We start from the raw sequence: 17455 nt of genomic DNA on the forward strand, positions 1-17455 counted from the left end.
AAATAAAGACTAAAAAAGGGCTTCTGTTATCCAGATTATTCAAACATCAGCATGCACAAAGTTTCAAAGTCAAAACTTTAGTTCTGTATGCATGTTTTATGATAAAGTAAATAAAATCAGGATGTATGTTCTCCAGAATTCAGCAGTGTGAAATCTGGGTCATTTCTGCTTTTTTAGCATCCTGACTGGCAGTACATTTGGTAGAGAAGCTAACTGTGAGATGTAGTGGTAATCTTTTTGAGAATATTTATTGTAATTTGATTTATAATACAGTTGTCAAATGTTGGTGGATAGAGAACATGAGCACCAATCAGGAAATAACGCAGGAAATTTAGTGCCTCATTTCTTGTGTGCTCAAGTATTGTGGGAATAAAATCATAAATCAAACATATTCCAAATAAGCTAGGGAGAAGAGAGAATAATAAAGTATATTTCCTATTCTAATGGCTTCCTTCAGGTTCTGCAGTCTTTCTCACGAGACAAGATAAAAATGGAGATATGTAAATAAAATAAATATGTAGAAAGGGGGGTCCACATGAGTCAGGATCAACCCAGCATGAGGGTCTGTTGCAGAGTTAAACTGTGGATACTCTATATTATAAATTACGTTCTAGCATACAGCAGCTATGAAAGATTATGTGTCAATTATGGGCTCTTGAAAAACCAGAGCTTTAAGAGATCACATGGCACATATATTCCCTTGCCAAAGAAAAGACTGACTATACCCATGCAACAGCATACCCACAGATGTTAACATGAACTGTTTTTAAAAGACAGTTGATACAGGTTCTGCAACCTAACCGATTTTGGTGCCTTGTTATCCTTATCAATTGGAAAGAAGGAATTTTTATTCTGATACCCAGTCTGAATCTTGCTGCAGTTTAAGTTTTATATTACTAGTTCTGTCTGTTACTCATGGGAAACATAATATTATCTTCCATTTTGGAGCAGCCTCTTATGTAGTTTTAAACAGTGTTTATTATGGCCCTAATTAGTTGTGGGGTTTAAGTTATTTAGAGAGTCACTAATGTTGGAAGGGATCTCTGGAACAGGTTACTTATGACATTGTCAAGTTGGGTTTTGAGGTCTCCAAAGATGAATACTCCACAACAAATCAATGTGTTTGATGCTGCTTGTGGGGCAAGGGTGGGGGGTGAGGAAGAGAGAGGGAGAGGACGTAGGAAAAGGAGTAAGTAGGTAGAGCACTCATGGTAGGAAGTTATTAAGGGTAGGAAGTTCTTACGGGTAGCAAGGATGTAAGCAAGCTGTGAAGCACTTTAGAAGGACCTTCTGAAATTAACTGCAGTAAAATGGTAGATGAAATTCAGGCTAAATGTGAAATTACAGACATGAGGGAAAAAAATAGCAATCCAGCTTTACGTTTAAAATTATTGGCTCAGACATGATAAGTCAGATCCTGGTATTATAATAGGATAACAACGCCATAAAACTCATTTCTATTAGTGTCTTCAGGCCAGAAAAGCAATTTCAGACCTGAGCTGGAATGATGTTACTTCAGTGTATGCTATAATACTGAGTCATTTTAACAGCAAGTCATTGTCTTATTTGCAGATTATATAGATTCCACTAATTCCTTATGCTCAGGCCACCTGCACCTGAACTCTTTAAAACTCTGCTCCAAAACATTCTGAAATGCACTATTATTGCCACTTTTTAGACACTCTGTGTTGTTCATTCTATGTAGCAAATACATGGTTTGTTAAATGGTGTAGCACAAATGAAAGGATACATTGAAAATCTAAAGGAATAATGTAAAATATCGATGTTGGATGCTGCATACAGTCCTTACTTAAGACATCAGTATTCATGTTTTGTTGCACTGTTTAATGATTCATACTTCGTGACATCAGTGTAAATTCTAAAAAGAAATGCTTATTTTTTGAATTCTAGAAAAATATTAATTTCATTATGCTAGAAACTCTCACCCTTTTATGCATATGTATTTAAACAGAGAATAGTGCATTTATTAGAGTAATTCTCATTTTAAGTGAGGTTTTATGTATGTTGTCCGAAGGCATAATTTTATTATCTAGAAAATGACAAATTACAATAGATACTATGGATATGCCTCTGTGGAATGATGAATACTTTAATGTAGTAGGGAGAATAAATATAGTTTCAGCTATGTAGAAGTAATTTAATGTAATCCATTGATAAGTGTAAACTAAGTGGCAAATTTCAATTTTGTTCTAAATCTTGATATTTATAAATCCATGTTTTACTATTTTATTCTTTTTAAATCTCTGATACATCTGTTCAAAGACTGATACAGGAACTGGATGATGAAAAATGTTTTAAATATCTTATGTTTATCTTATACATGTTCTGATTTCCCACCCCCCCAAATAGATAAGCTTCTGATGCCAATTTTTAAGAATTCATGAACAGAGGGACATAGTAATGAGTGCTTAATTTTGTTGGTTATATTTTGTAACTTATTGAAGTTTAAAAAGCAGAAATGTTCTTACTACTGAGTTTGCAAGCTAAGAATTTCAGAGCACATTTTACAGAAATGGAAGCAGGGGCAGCTGGGGTAAAAAAGTTGGGTTTTTTGCAGCATTATTTAGCTAATTTTGTCTATCTTCTACTTGACTATACTTCCTAGAATTGTTTATAAAAATTTCTTGGATTCCCATTCGGTACTGTTAAAAATGCTAGATAAAGAAAACATTGTCTGTAACTGATGACTAGTCTGAAATACAATAGTTGTCCATTTTAGTAGTAGTAAGTAGGCAGTGAAGTATAACCTAAAAGAAAGCCATATAACTTGCACACACTTGCAAAATCACAAAAGTGAAAAATCTGCTTTAGAATTCCCATTTTAAAGTGTGTGTCACTTAATTCCTTTGGTGAAAATCACTTCGTCACTCCCAGCTTCAAGTGCCAGTAGCTGTGCTACTCTCATAGTATTGCAGTTGCATAAGGGGATTGGAAAAAGCAGTGCTGCTTTTAGAACATAATTGTTCAAGTGATCTCTGAGTTCAGTACAGGCGGCTGTTGTGTATCTGCTTTGACAATAATAATTGACACCAGTATAATTTCATAGCTGGATGGGACACTGACATATCATATCGCTCTTGTTTAATCAGCTTCCACCCCCCTAAAAACTTCTAAGGCAGTGTCTTTTGGTGAACAGTTACACGCCTGCATAAAAAGAAGTTCTTCAATATGCTAGTCTGCAAGTTGTGTTTTTCTTGGTTAGTGGATAAGTTGTGGAAAATAAAATCATATTTAGTTCTGTTTATAGCTTTTTCACAGTAAAACACTAAAAATAATCTGTTTTGGCTTGCTGATATCAGCTTTAGTAGCACATGTTAAGAGGTGAATAATGGCTCGGCACTTCATAAGTAAGTGTGTCTTTGGCATTGCAGTATGTAACAAATTTTAAAAGAGCTTTTAGAATAATGAGAGTAAATAAACTAGGGCTGTTTCATGTAATTTTCCAGAGTGTTCTTATTCTTGTAATATGTCTTTTGAGGTGCAAGTGCTTGTGACTTATTTGAACTGTCACTTGAAAAATGCCTCTTGGATCTTTGGTTGTGCTCAGAGGTTTCTAAATTAAACAAGAGCTTAAAAGTTAAGATAGCGCATTAAGAGGACTTGTCTTGAGGGCTTACTGTGCTAAAAAAATAAATTTGTTTAAATTTAGGTCACTGTTGTTAACAAAATCACACTAACAGGTTTTCATTGTAAACATCAGACGTGTCTGAGTAAAACCAAGCTACAGCATACTTAGAGGTTTTAATGGCACCATAGCAATCCACTGCTAAAGCAACAGGACACAATATTTGTGAAAGCCCTGGAGACAGTATGTAGTCATTGCCACTTTGTTATAGTCTTGAATGTAAATCTACATAAACATCTGTTCATGTACACATCAAAAGAATCTGTGTCTATGTACATGATATCAGTTATAGGCATAGAACCTGTTCATTTTAAACATTCCATGTTTCAGGATTTCTTAGCGTTACAATCTGTAGGCAACTTCCAAATATTTACTTTTTTTCTCGTACTTTGTTTTGTGACAGGATGATGAAGTAGTACTTCAGTGTGTTGCCAGTATTCACAAAGAACAAAGGAAGTTTTGCTTGGCAGCTGAGGGACTTGGGAATCGCCTGTGCTTTTTGGAACCAACATCAGAAGCTAAAGTAAGAAGTCGATACTCTCAACTGGCCTGGCTGATCAATGAATGTTAACCCACTTATCCACAAATACATTTAATTACAGTTTCTTTTATGTGATGCTAAATGCACTTCTGTATGCTCTTCTTTCTGTGACTGGAACATGAGGTTTCTTACAGATTCTAAATATACTTTGAGGCATACCTGATAACAGTAAAAACCCACTATTCTTTAACTATCTAAAATAATTCCTGTAACTGAAATACTTTGTATCTTCAGGTCTCTAGACTGTTATTAAGGTTTAAGTTCACTGAAAAACTTATTCCTAATACTGCTGTAGACTCAAATACCTTGATATACTTGACAATTTTAGAAGGAATGTCACCTGTTAGTTACTAGCATTAAGTGTTGCTTCTAACTGTGTTGATTAATCAGAAAGTTGAGAGCGGGGGTTCATTCAATCCCCTCGTCCAGGTCATTGATAAAGATGTTAAACAGAGCTGGCCCCAATACTGAGCCCTGGGGAATACCACCTGTGAGTAGGTGCCAGTTGCGTGTATCTCCATTTAGTGCCACTCTTTGGGCTCAGCTGTTCAGCCAGCTCTTAACCCAGCGCAGAGTGCACCCATCCAGGCCATGAGCAGCCAGTGTCTCCAGGAGAATGCTGTGGGAATGTGTCAAAGACTTTACTGATGTCCAGGTACACAACATGCACAGCCTTTCCCTAACCCACTAGGTGGGTCACCTTGTTGTAGAGGGAGATCAGGTTTGTTGAGCAGGACCTGTCTGTCATAAACCCACGCTGGCTGGGCCTGATCCCATGGTTGTCCTGCATGTGCTGTGTGATGGCGCTCAGGCTGGTCTGTTCCATAACCTTCCCCAGCACTGAGGTCAGGCTGACAGGCCTGTAGCTCCCCAGATCCTCCTTTCCGCCCTTCTTGTAGATGGGTGTTACACTGGGTGACCTCCAGTCTGCTGGGACCTCCCCAGTTTGCCAGGACTGTTGATAAATGATAGAGTGGCTTGGCAAGCTCATCGGCCAGCTCCCTCAGTACCTTCAGTGGATCCCACCTGGCCCCAGAGACCTGCGTGTGTCTAAGTGGAGCAGCAGGTCCCCAACTGTTTCCTCCTGGCTGTGGGGACTTCATTCTGCTCCTCCTCATCCCTGCCTGCCAGTTCAGGGTCTGAGCACCCAGAGGGTGCTTTTAAAGGTCTTTAAATAGGTCTTGCTATTAAAGGCTGAGGCAAAGAAAGCATTAAGTACCTCAGCCTTTTCCTCATCCTTTGTGGCAACATTCCCTGCCGCATCCAATGAAGCATGAAGATTATCCTTGGCCCTCCTTTTCTTTCTATTGGATTTGTAAAAACATTTTTTGTGGTCTTTTACGGTAGTGGCCAGCCCCAGTTCCAGCTGGGCTTTTGCTTCTCTAGTCTTCTCCCTGCTTAACCTCATGACATCCTCATAGTCCTCCAGCGTTGCCTGCCCCTTCTTCCAGAGGTTGTAAACTCTACTTTTTCCCTGCCGCGTTCCAGCCAAAACTCTCTGTTCATCCAGGCTCATCTTCTCCCCAGTGGCTCACCTTTCAGCACATGGAGCCAGCTTGCTCCTGCGCCTTCAAGACTTCGTTCTTGTAGAATGTCCAGCCTTCCTGGACCCCTTGGCCCTTCAGAACCATCTCCCAAGAGACTCTGTCAACCAGGCTCTTAAACAGTCGGCCCTCTGGAAGTCCAGGGTTCTGTTGACCTCCTTCCTTGCTTCTCTGAGAAACAAAAACTCTGACATCTCATGATTGCCATGCCCCAAATGCCCTCCAACTACCACATTGCCCACCAGTCCTTCCCTGTGTGTAAACAGCAGCTCCAGCGGGGCATCTCCCCTGGCTGGCTCACTGACCAGCTGGGTCAGAACATTATCTTCCACACGCTCCAGGAACCTCCTGGACAGTTTCCTCTCCACTGTGTTGTATTTCCAGCAGACATCCAGTAGGCTGAAGTCCCCCATGAGAACAAGGGCTAGTGATCTTGACGCTTCTCCCAGCTGCTTTAGAATGTTTCATCTGCCTCTTCATCCTGGTTGGGTGGTCTGTAACAGACTCCCACCAGGACATCGGCCTTGTTGGCCCTTCCCCTGGTTCTCACCCATGAGCACTCAACCCTGCTGTCACCATCATTCAGCTCTAGGCAGTCAGAACACCCACCGACATACAGGGCGATGCCACTGCCTCTCCCTCCTTGCCTATCCCTTCTGAGGAGTTTGTGGCCATCCATTGCAGCGCTCCAGTCATGCGAGTTATCCCGCTGTGTTTCTGGGATGGTGACTATGTCATAGTCTTCCTGCTGCATGCTGGCTTCCAGCTCCTCCTGCTTGTTGCCCATGCTTTGGGCACTGGCACAAATGCACTTCAGCTGTGCTATCAATCTCACCTCCAAGCTCGGCATGCCACCCCCATCCTCATCTCTAACGAAATTGGTTTTATTCCCTTCCCCCTTTTAATCTAGTTCAAAGCTCTCTCGATGAGCACTGTGAACTCCTGACCTAAGATCCTTCCCCCCTTTGAGACAGGTGAATCCCATCTGCTGTTAGCAGGCCTGCTGCTGTGTAAACTGACCCCTGATCAAAAAAAATTAAATTCAGCTGTTGACACCAGGCCCAGAGCCCGGTATTGATCTGTGTGATCTTCTGAATGCATGCCCCATCATTCCCTCAACCAGCAGGACAGACCACTTGTGTTCCTGCTCCCTCAACCAGCCTCCCCAAGGCTCTGAGGTCTCTCTTGATTTCCCTCAGACGACTTGTCGTTTGGGCTTCATCATTGCCCACTCTGAAGACCAGTATCGGGCAGCACTCAGAGGGCCGTACCAGACAGGCAAGTTTTATGATGTGTCTGCGTGGTGTGTTTGCCTCAGTGGTGGCAGAGAGCGGCTCCAGCAGCCTGGGTCCCTCTCACACTCCCTGACACTCCTTAACCTTTCTGCTTCCCCTTGCAGCTCTCAGCAGATCGTCCCTGGTCACTCCTCACACAGGTGCTCTCTCTGCCACCCTCCGGTAGCCAGGACAGGCTCAGGCCCCCGGCGGCTGTGACCTGGACAGCTGCTGTTTAAGGGGAGCTCTTTCAAGGCTGCCACAGGCCGTCTGGCACTGGCGTTTGGCAGAGTGGGAACCGTGGCTCGGTTTCCTCTGGGGGAATAGTGGCCGCAGCTGCAGCCCGCCTCCTCGAGCCCTGAGGGGGGCTGCATCCGCCTCCTGGCGCCCTGCGGGGTTCTCGCCGGGGTCTGCTTTTGTACGTGTGGGGGCTCGCCCGCCGGCACCGCGGGCAGCGCAGCGCCGCACCAGCGCAGCCGCCCGGGGCGGGGCCGCTCCCGCCTTCCCGCCCGCAGCGCGCGCCGCTGCGTGTTGGCGGTTCCCAGAGAGCTCGCGGTGCCTCGCGCCGCACCAGCGCCCTGCAGCCCCTCAGCCCCAGCAGCGCGCCGCGCACACTGCCACCGAAAAACACACCTCAAAAGTAATTGCAATATACTAGCATCTCTTCCAGTAGCAAAATTGTCGAGTAAACTTAAATGCCTGAAGGAAACTGTAACTAATTAAGGTACGCTTTCTGTCCTAATGACAGAATGTAATAGCTTACAGGTCCGGTAAAAGTAAACCTTGTAGATCAGTGACCTGTGCCAGTGGGTTTTACAGTGCAGACCAGAAGCTGTGGGCAAAGCTCTGGTCAATAAGCATATCACCTGCAAGAATTTAATGTTATGATAGTGCTTGGAGGAATCCAGAAGACTGGATTTAGAGAAATTAGGTATATTAAGTGTGATGAGCGTGCTGATGGAAAACTGATAACTGTGTGAAAGACCTGCTTGGAAATAATCTCAGAAATAAAGATTTATTTTTTTTTCTTATAAAAAGAGCAGCTGTCAGGGTGGAACTGTCAATTGTTTCTTTGGATTTACTTTGCAAATTTGTGTAGGTTTCCCATATCAAATTTGTCTTTTAGTTTAACTTTCTGTATGCATGGACAAAGCTCTGCAGAGATGTGCTGGGAGAACTCCCAAAAGCTCTCACTGACTTGGAAGAGCTATTTATTCTAAATTCCTGCTTTATTTTATGATATATTTTATCAGTCTACTTAGCTACACAAATTCACTTACAGTAATGTTTGTTTGGCATATCTTTAAATGCCTATAAAATGAAATACTTTTTTTCATTAAAATGAAATATTTGAATTTTTTTCCTTTATTGATGATTCTTGAAATTGATGATGTCTTACTTATGCATGTTTATTTCAACTTCTCATAGCCAGAAGGGGGATAAATACCTATGCATATTGTTACTTTACAGCAGGTATCTAAATCCTTGTCTTATGTGCCTAAACACATTTTGGTTTTCATTTCAGCATAAAGATTCCTGACATGAATATTTCCCCATCCTCTACCTGTAGCTTTCACCTCACAGTATTCTTGTTTTATTGAACATCCCTTACTGGCACTTTTTTTGGTGGGATTCCATTAAAATACATCATTGCTTAGAGCTGGGGGGGAAAACACATATATTAGCAGATGGTCAAGGTTTTATTAAACCTTTTTTATCTGTGTAATTATTAAAAGTGTAAAATAGTCTGTCACACACAGTATCATTTGCAAAAAGACCAGAAAACAAATGAGGTTTGACAGAAGACTCAAAAGTTAATTTTTAAACTTTGCTTCCTTTTTTTTTTTAAAAAAAAAAAATATCTAGATCAATTAAGGAGGTCAGTTGCTACTTTGGTCATGTACCCTCCACATAAATTACCTTTGTCAGGTCAGTGGAATTTAAAAAATAAGTTGCTGCCATCCAACCGCAGAAATGAGGTATGTGATAGTATGCATATGTTAGCTTATTGTGTAACACTGAAAGTTTGAAAGAGGACTTAGCTGCTCTAAATCAGGGGTGGAAAAATCATTCATTTCCTAATTCTCAGTGTCAGTGTTCTTAAATGAAGCTGAATGCTCCCTAGGCTATGAACAAGAATAAGAAGTGAAAAATTACTTGTGTTAACCTCAGATGTATGTTTTATAAAAACTGTGACTAGGACTACATTGGTTTAGGGTGTGTCTTTCATTAATACAGCACCAAAGTAAGGGCTGTAGCAAATTTCAACTAAAAATGCAGCCTGTGTGGCACAAGACCAGTGATCAGTGAAACAGATGGGAGTTCTTTTGTTCAGTTTATAGGTGTTGGATCACACTTTTTATTTTATGATTATACCATATTCAGTTTGGAGTGGGATTAAGTGCCAGTAGTCTGGTGCTGGTTAAAACTGTATCGCTAGCTGTGTTATGTTTTCCCAGATAAAATTCCAGTTTAATTTCTGTATTCCATATTGAAAGCAGAAAGATGTTATAAAGATTGTTTCTGTTTTGTGTTCTTTTATGAATTCAAATGTACTTCAAGAACAGCCTGGTTTAATGCATACTTAAAATGACTTAATAAAATGCATGCTGCATAATCTGAAAGTGCCACAGGATGACAACAAAAAAATATCTGGGTTTTTTTCTTTGTTTGAATTTTGGTGTTTTTTTCAATAATGATGTGGCTTTTTTGCCACTGCTAGGTGCAATTAAAGGCAGTAAAGTAATGGATGAAGTATTACTCAGAGGTTTTGTTTACCTGTCTGGTCCATTGGGAAGTAGAGACTACTTAACATTATATAGATTTTTATGTTCATAGCAATAAAATATTCTAAATAAGTCTTTCTAGACTTTACTAACAAATATGAGAAACAAATTCTAATGTAGTTTCATCTGTAATTCATTTCACTGAGAAATTATATTTTCTGTGTCTGATTATATGAGAAGCCTTGGATGTAACCAATTAAAAGACTAAACTTCCAGTTACAATCTGCGTGCATGTATATGAATGCTACCTACATACATGCACACACAAACATACATATGTATGGTATGAGTTTATAACAGTTTTCTGTGTGTGTACGCAGATGCAGTTGATGAATGCTAAAAAAAAAAAAGTATCCCTTTGTGAAGATGAGTGATGACAAGTTTTAGTTTATTTCTGTTGCAGTTAATGAAATTATGAACTGCATACTATTTACAATTATTATTTATAATTATTTTATAGTAATGTACAATATAGTAGCAATATACAGTAAAATACTATTTATAATTATTATTACAATTAGTCATGTAAGAAAGATGCAAAAATTCACTTTACCTCAATAATATATGTAACATACATCTCTAATGTGTGCTATTTCCATGTCAAGTCTTTGGCCTAAAAGTCTTTTCCAAAATGTGTTTAAAAACACACACACAAAAAATACTTAGTCTGTAGTACAGAGTGGGATTTCCAAGACTACTTGATTAGCTTGCTATAAAGACTTCAGAGCAAGTTTAGAAATCTCTTTAATTGTATCGTTTCCCTTTTCACCACCTTAAAACTCATCAGTATCAATAATTTTATTCCCTCCTTTAACACTGCTTTAAAAAAGCAAAAAAAGGGTATATCCACTTCAAAGCTCATACATAGCCACAATCTGTATTGTAAATCACAGACTCGCTGAGGTTGGAAAGGGCCTATGGAGACCAAGTCCAACCCCTCTGCTCAGAGCAGGTTCAGCCAGAGCAGATTGCTCAGGATGCTGTCCAGTCAGGGTTTGAATATCTCCAAGGATGGAGACTCCACAACCTCTCTGGGGAAGCTGTTCCAGTGTTTATCATGCTCGAGAGTAAAAAAGGGTTTTTTTCTTCATGTTTAAATAGACTTTCCTGTATTACAAGTTGTATCAGTTTCCTCTTGTCCTTTCACTGGGTGCCATTGCATGGAGGCTCTGTCTTCATACTTTCCAGTCACATACTTCTATACATTGATGATTCCCCTTGAGACTTTTTTCTTGGACGCATCTTTCTTTGGACTCATCAATGCCCATAAACTGAAAAAGCAGTCTGCTGTTCTTGAATTGAATGTTAAGTTTCATGTTTCAAAACTAGCAGACGTATTGATAAAACAATTGAGAAGATATTCTAAAATAGTTAATATTTTTATATTGTAAGATTCAGAATCTTTGCCATTTGATGACAGCTATAAATATGTTCAGACCATCAACCTTATATGTCAAGTAAGATTATACACCTTCTCATCTGTTTTGCCAGTTACATTAGAGAACAAATACAATATTCACAGTGTAATTCTAAAAGATAGGAAAGCAATAATACGTAGATAAAACCTTTTTGCTTTTGAACCTATGTTTTCTTTTACTGTGAGGAATAGAGTTCTAGGAAAAGTAAAGTTACTGCACTGGCAAGTTATGAAGAATAGATTTATATTATTTTCATACAGGGAAGTAGCATATATCTGAAAAACAAATGAGTAAACATTAAGAATGGATTTTAAAATTAAAATACATGTGTGTTCAAACACGCTTTTCATCCTGTTTCACCTGCTCTGATCTGTTCTTACACCATTTAATTTATTTTTATAGTATGTTCCTCCAGACCTTTGCATCTGCAATTTCGTCCTTGAACAGTCCTTATCTGTCAGAGCCCTTCAAGAAATGCTGGCCAACACAGGGGATAATGCTAGTGAAGGGGTAAGTAAATTGACATCAAAGAATATTAAATTTCTGAATATGGATTGTTCTCATTTCTCTCCTTGCTTCAGGATTTTCTAGGGGAGGCCTCATGTCATTGCAGATTCTTCAGTTTTGCTGTTTTCTTGGGACGTTATTGCTCCACTACTGTAACCATACTCGTTTCTCTTTAGCATTGTGGAGCACCTTTGTAGTAGTTAGTCTTTTGAAATATTTACAAAACCCGGAACATCAGCTTCAGAGATCATTTTTTACTGTTAATCCAGAAGTGGATACTGAAAAAGGAGCAAGAGAACCCTCCAACTGAGTCTGACTTTTATGAACCTGAGAAAAGTGTATGAAATAGGTTTTGTCTGAAATGTAAATCATTGCCATAAAAACATTACTGTATTATAGTGATATTTGCTAATGGGGAAAGCAAAATCGTTTTCTCATCATGTAAATATTTTATCTCCTTCTAACTGAGCAAAGAAGGTATTTCGGGTATTCAGATTTAATTTGATATATCCTCACATGAAATTAACAGCTAGAAATTAAGTCCTATCAATGAAAAAAGTGAAAAATTTAAATCTATTTTATTTCAGATAGAAAAATAAAATATATTGCTTTGTAGTTTTGTAACTAAACTGTTTAGGTATAATTTAAAGTTATTTAATCTCTGGTAATGAGCAAGAACTGTTGGATAGTAATAATTTCAAAATTCTCTTCTTTGGATTCTTGGTTTTTGACTATATTAGAGAAAGCTTACTTACTGGAATGCTTACAGTATAAAGTGATTTTGCAGTAAAGTGACATGTTGAAATTATGCTTGCATTTCACATAACTATAGTTTCAATTGAATTATCACTTCAAATCTAAGATACACTAAGAATGACTGAAAGAGGACTTCTACACTGGAGCAATCAGGACACCAAAAAAACCCTGTGCACTTTGTTATACAGTATTCATCATTGACAAAGAACTGTATTTTTCAGACAACTTCTAAGCTATTTGTTTGGTAAAGGTGATGGTGTTATAAGTAAAAATTAAGCCCAATCCAAACCCTAGAGACAGATTTGCCTGTATTTTCAATGATCTTATAAACAATGATCACTTTTCAATGATAAGCTGAACCTTATTGCTAGTTGTTGAGATGGGGCAGATCTACCTCTCGTCTACACACTAACACTTCTGCAAGTTTTAGAAGTTACACTTGCTGTTGCATCTGTGAATCATTTGTAAGTAATTTAGATAAGCTGTCTAGTTCTATATACTTAGGCAGAGTTTGTATTGTAAATGAAATTGACCTATGGTCTCCATTCAGTTGGCCACTGCTCTGTTATCTTCATGTGTATAAGTTTTAGGAATTTTAAAATAAAATGTGACGTCACCATCAGTGTTTTCCTTTATTCAGTGAACAACTGATATCTGGAAAAATAAAATGGAAATTACTTTTTAATGTATGGGGTGAAGTATTATTAACAAATTAATATTAAGACAAAACTTTGTAAATAAAAATCTTCTGCATTGCACTCTCACTTAGAGTTAAATTTGGCAGTAGTCACATGTATGTCTCCTAAAGCTGACTAAACTCTTGAATTTGTGGCATGCAACCTTAGTGAATTGATGCTTACCATACCTCTGAGATTTTTGCTGCCTGATCAGATCATCTCACTATTATCTTTTATGATGCTGTGCTTTAATTGATTTCCCAGCATAGTCCAAAAGCCTGGGTGGGCTTAATTTGTTTCCTTTGAGTCTAAATCTCCAATTGCAGGTGAATTGAATTGAATTGAACTTTTATTCTCTTACAAACAGAACATGGTAGAACTCTATGGCTTTGCTTATTTCATAAGACTAAATGGCAACTAATTATGATGCAAATAATCTGCAGAGCTAGGTATTCTGTCACTTTTCATTATTATTTTTTGTAGAAATGGAAAACTCATATCTAGAGTTGTAATTTTTCTTTTATTGTACTTACACACAGAGTTAAGACTGTCACATTAAGTAAAAGGAAAAATGAGGAAGAAACCAAATATAAAAATGCAAGTAATCTCAGTATTATATAAAGAAATTTACTTAAAGATAATGTTTCACTATAATTTATTTTTTTGGACAAATATAAATTTATGCTGGATTTTTTTCATTATGAGATATCTTTTAATTTCTTTCTGGGATTCATATACTGTGCATGCATTTAAGTGTTTTCTTCCTTTTTTAGTACAATCCTAGAAAATTAAATAGAATAATATGTGGGAGGAGGGGAATTTTATGATTTAAGAAAATATCCTAGAAAGGAGAATCAAAAGGGTGTTTTATTTGCTTGAGAATATTTTTTTTGGATGTCATATCCATCTATGCAGAAGTAATACCTTTAAAATCAGAATTTCTCTAAAGATAGTAATGGCTATAGTATAATTTTTAAATATTTTTCTCTTGAACTATAAATTGCTATTCATTCTGCAGTCTTTTCATTATGGAGCAACAATTCACCATATTGAAAGGTTTTTCAATTTTATCTATTTGTAAATCAGATGCATCAAAGCATTACTTAAGCATTTGTTACCCAACAGTGAATCTGGTTTTTTTCAGGAAATCTACGTGTAACTCTATCTGTGACTGGCTGTGCAATGATTGCTTACTGAAACTTTAATAGACTGTATGCTCTAGGTAATAACCTGTTATCTATAAATAACTAGGAAATAATATGGTACATGCAGAAAAAGGCTGACCAGAGAGAGAGGCAGACCTGGAAACTATAAAGCTTATTGTCTGTTATTCCATAGGTAACTTTCTTGTTAAGATTCTCCCCTTGGAATTTATTTTTTTTCTGGTCACCAAAAGGAGCTCAAAAGATGTGCGTTACATTCTTTAAAGGAAAAATATGGAAAATCCAGTTTTGCTTCTCCCTGGTCTTGTCATAAATTTTCATATTCAAAATTACTAGCTGCTATGTTGAAATTTGAATGCAGTTGCTTTAATGAATCTGGTAAATGCTTAAGATAATGTTAATCCTAGAAAGTAGATATCCTTAGTACATGCTTAAACTATTCTGGGCAATAGGTGTGCTTTTCCTCTTTCAGATTTCTCTTGGTGTATATAAATTGTTATAATGTATTGTTATATTATAACACATAATATTACATATTTACATAATTATGTTTATATAATAATGTATTATTTTGTTATTACTTTTTTAATGCCTCTGAGAAGTTTATAAGAAAGGTAAGCAGTATCTTACTTAATTTAAAACATTATTTGAAAATGCTGTGGTTTTACTTAATTGTAATAAAAATTAGGTCACAATAAGAGTCTCTGTCCAAGACCAACATTTGTTCCCTTGACAGATATTTGGCTATTGCTGTAGCTACTTCATTATTATGATTTTTGCCCAGCATATACATTTCGTAATTTGCTTGAATATTTGCACTTATTACTTGAACTGTAGTAGCTCTTCATGTTGGTATATAATTGTGGTCATAGTCCACATAGTGCAGTAGAGTTCTGACTTTCTCTGTCATGTTCTGTAGGCAGCGCAAGGGGGTGGTCACAGAACCCTGCTGTACGGCCATGCTATACTACTTCGACATTCATTCAGTGAAATGGTAAGTGAAAGAGTGTTTGCAGAGATTGAGTAAAACAAAACTCAAATAATCATCTTTTTATCAAAATAAAAAAAATAGATGTTTGGAAGAATGTTCTAAGTTCTCTCCTGCACTAGATTAAAAAAAAAAATTAAAATTGAATAATTTATGGTGTCTCAACACAATGGAAGTGGCCCTTACATTTTAAACTAAGATTTTTCAATCCATTTCACTCAGAAATGTAGCCGATAAGCTCCCTTAGCCATAGATGATTTCTGTGATATTAAGGAAGACGTTTTAATGGTAATTCCATTAGCAAGTTGCTGCTATTGTAAATGCATTTGTTGTGATACACGTTGTTTTTCCCATCATATTTTAAAGATAAGGTTTTCCTTTTAGCATCCCATAGTTCCCAGAGACTATACCCACAAACATGCTATCTTCAGGCTACCTTGTATAAATTTTGTTTAACTACATTGTGCAACTGTAAAATTTTAATTCTTCTGGATCTTTGACTTATTAGGGACCATGTAAGCATACCTAATAGAAGGCCGATGAAATGAGAAGTCAAGAAAACATCTTCCCTCCTTTTTCCTGTACTAGAAGATTCTACATTAGTCTTTAAACTCTTGTTACTTATGTTTATGAACCATACTAATTGCAGTTGCCTTGATATACCAGAGTTGCAAGTATGATTACTGCCTTTTGATGTGTTTGCTATGCTTTCATGAAGCAAGTTTATTACGGTAATGCAGTAATAAGATGTTTGCCTGTTTCTATCTGATGAACTATTTGAAACTTTGGAAGGTAGGAGCTAAATTGCAGGGAAATATGTACTATAGTGGAAAAGGATTTTGATTTTTTTAAAGTCAGGAAGAGCTTGTATAAAAATAGCACCATGCTTAACTAATTTAAAACAATTAAGCACAGGTTGATTTGAAGATGGAGTAATGTGAATGTATTAATTTGGCATGTGTATTAATGGATACTGTTGGGTTTTTGTTTTCGATAACTTCACTGTTTTGCAGTATTTGACATGTTTAACATCCTCAAGATCCCAGACAGATAAACTTGCATTTGATGTGGGACTACGAGAAAATGCAGCAGGTATGGCAAGTTATTTTTGATGGAAAATGTATCACACCTTTTATAAGAGGCATTAAGATTAATGGCACTGTAGGCCATTAATGTCATGCTTATATGTTCATTATAAATAAGATGACAGAAAGTAAACTATGATTGTCAATACTGATGACTTTCAGTAAATTAACAGACTTTGTGTAAGAGTGTGAGAGTGCCTTGCAAATGATCAGTTACCACAACTGCAGTAACGTTGGTGATAATGGACAAAGTAAAAAAATGCTATTGAATAAAACAAATTTGATGTGTTTGTTTTCTATTCGTGTGATTTGGCACTTTCAGTAGAATTACATTATGGAAAAGCCATATATCGGTGCATTCACAATGTACATTGTAACAATGACACAAAAGAGGTATGTAACTTCTAATGCAGGAAAACAGAAAAAATGTGATGAGCCCATTGATAAAAGAACTGAAGAAAAACAAAAGTATGAAATGAAGCAAAACAATAACAGAATCTTTGTGTTTTGTTATACTACCAATTTTGTCTTTGTTTCATTTTCTCCCCCTTTGCATTGCCCAGTGAGAAAGCTGCATTTAACTTTTCTTCAGGGTCTGAAGTAAACCCTGAAGGGTGTGAAATTTTGGAATGAATTAGGTAATCTTCCCAGAATTGGGCTCTCTGTGTGTGTGCAAAGTAATCTGGTATTTTATATTTGATGTGTAGTAAATGTTCTGTGGTTATCACGCTTAGGTTTAGCTATCCTGTATTCATATGTAGTGCTAATGGAACTGCTGCCGGAACTGATATTTTAGTGTAGCAAATTTATGGAGTGTAAATTTATGGAGTATTTGTTTCAAAATTCTCCATTCTACAACATAAATGTAGCTTAGAGTGGAAATGATACAGAATATTGTGAATTAAATATGAACATTAAACAAAAGAAAACACAAAAGTTGATAAGTAAGACTGAGGTAGCTGTCAGCTATTTGCTGGCAGTGGGAGCCTTGAAGGGAGAGCAGTTCTGAGCAGTGTTTTGTAAGTGGCTAGTTGCCTTAGAAAAACCCAGAGAAAAAACAGCTTCAGTTT

General features: G+C 37.4%; 1 protein-coding gene across 1 annotated transcript in view; it reads left to right on the forward strand.

The window, feature by feature from the left end:
* The window catches only part of RYR3 (ryanodine receptor 3), a 233209-nt gene that overhangs the window by 44841 nt on the left and 170913 nt on the right, over positions 1-17455 (forward strand). The window contains exons 2-6 of the mRNA XM_055811431.1: positions 4050-4169; positions 11612-11719; positions 14915-14926; positions 15232-15306; positions 16314-16392. Of these exons, the coding sequence (XP_055667406.1) occupies positions 4050-4169; positions 11612-11719; positions 14915-14926; positions 15232-15306; positions 16314-16392 (394 nt within the window). The remainder of the gene's footprint in view (positions 1-4049; positions 4170-11611; positions 11720-14914; positions 14927-15231; positions 15307-16313; positions 16393-17455) is intronic.

The sequence above is a fragment of the Falco peregrinus genome, chromosome 1 (assembly GCF_023634155.1).
Source record: "Falco peregrinus isolate bFalPer1 chromosome 1, bFalPer1.pri, whole genome shotgun sequence".
NCBI classification, from domain to species: domain Eukaryota; kingdom Metazoa; phylum Chordata; class Aves; order Falconiformes; family Falconidae; genus Falco; species Falco peregrinus.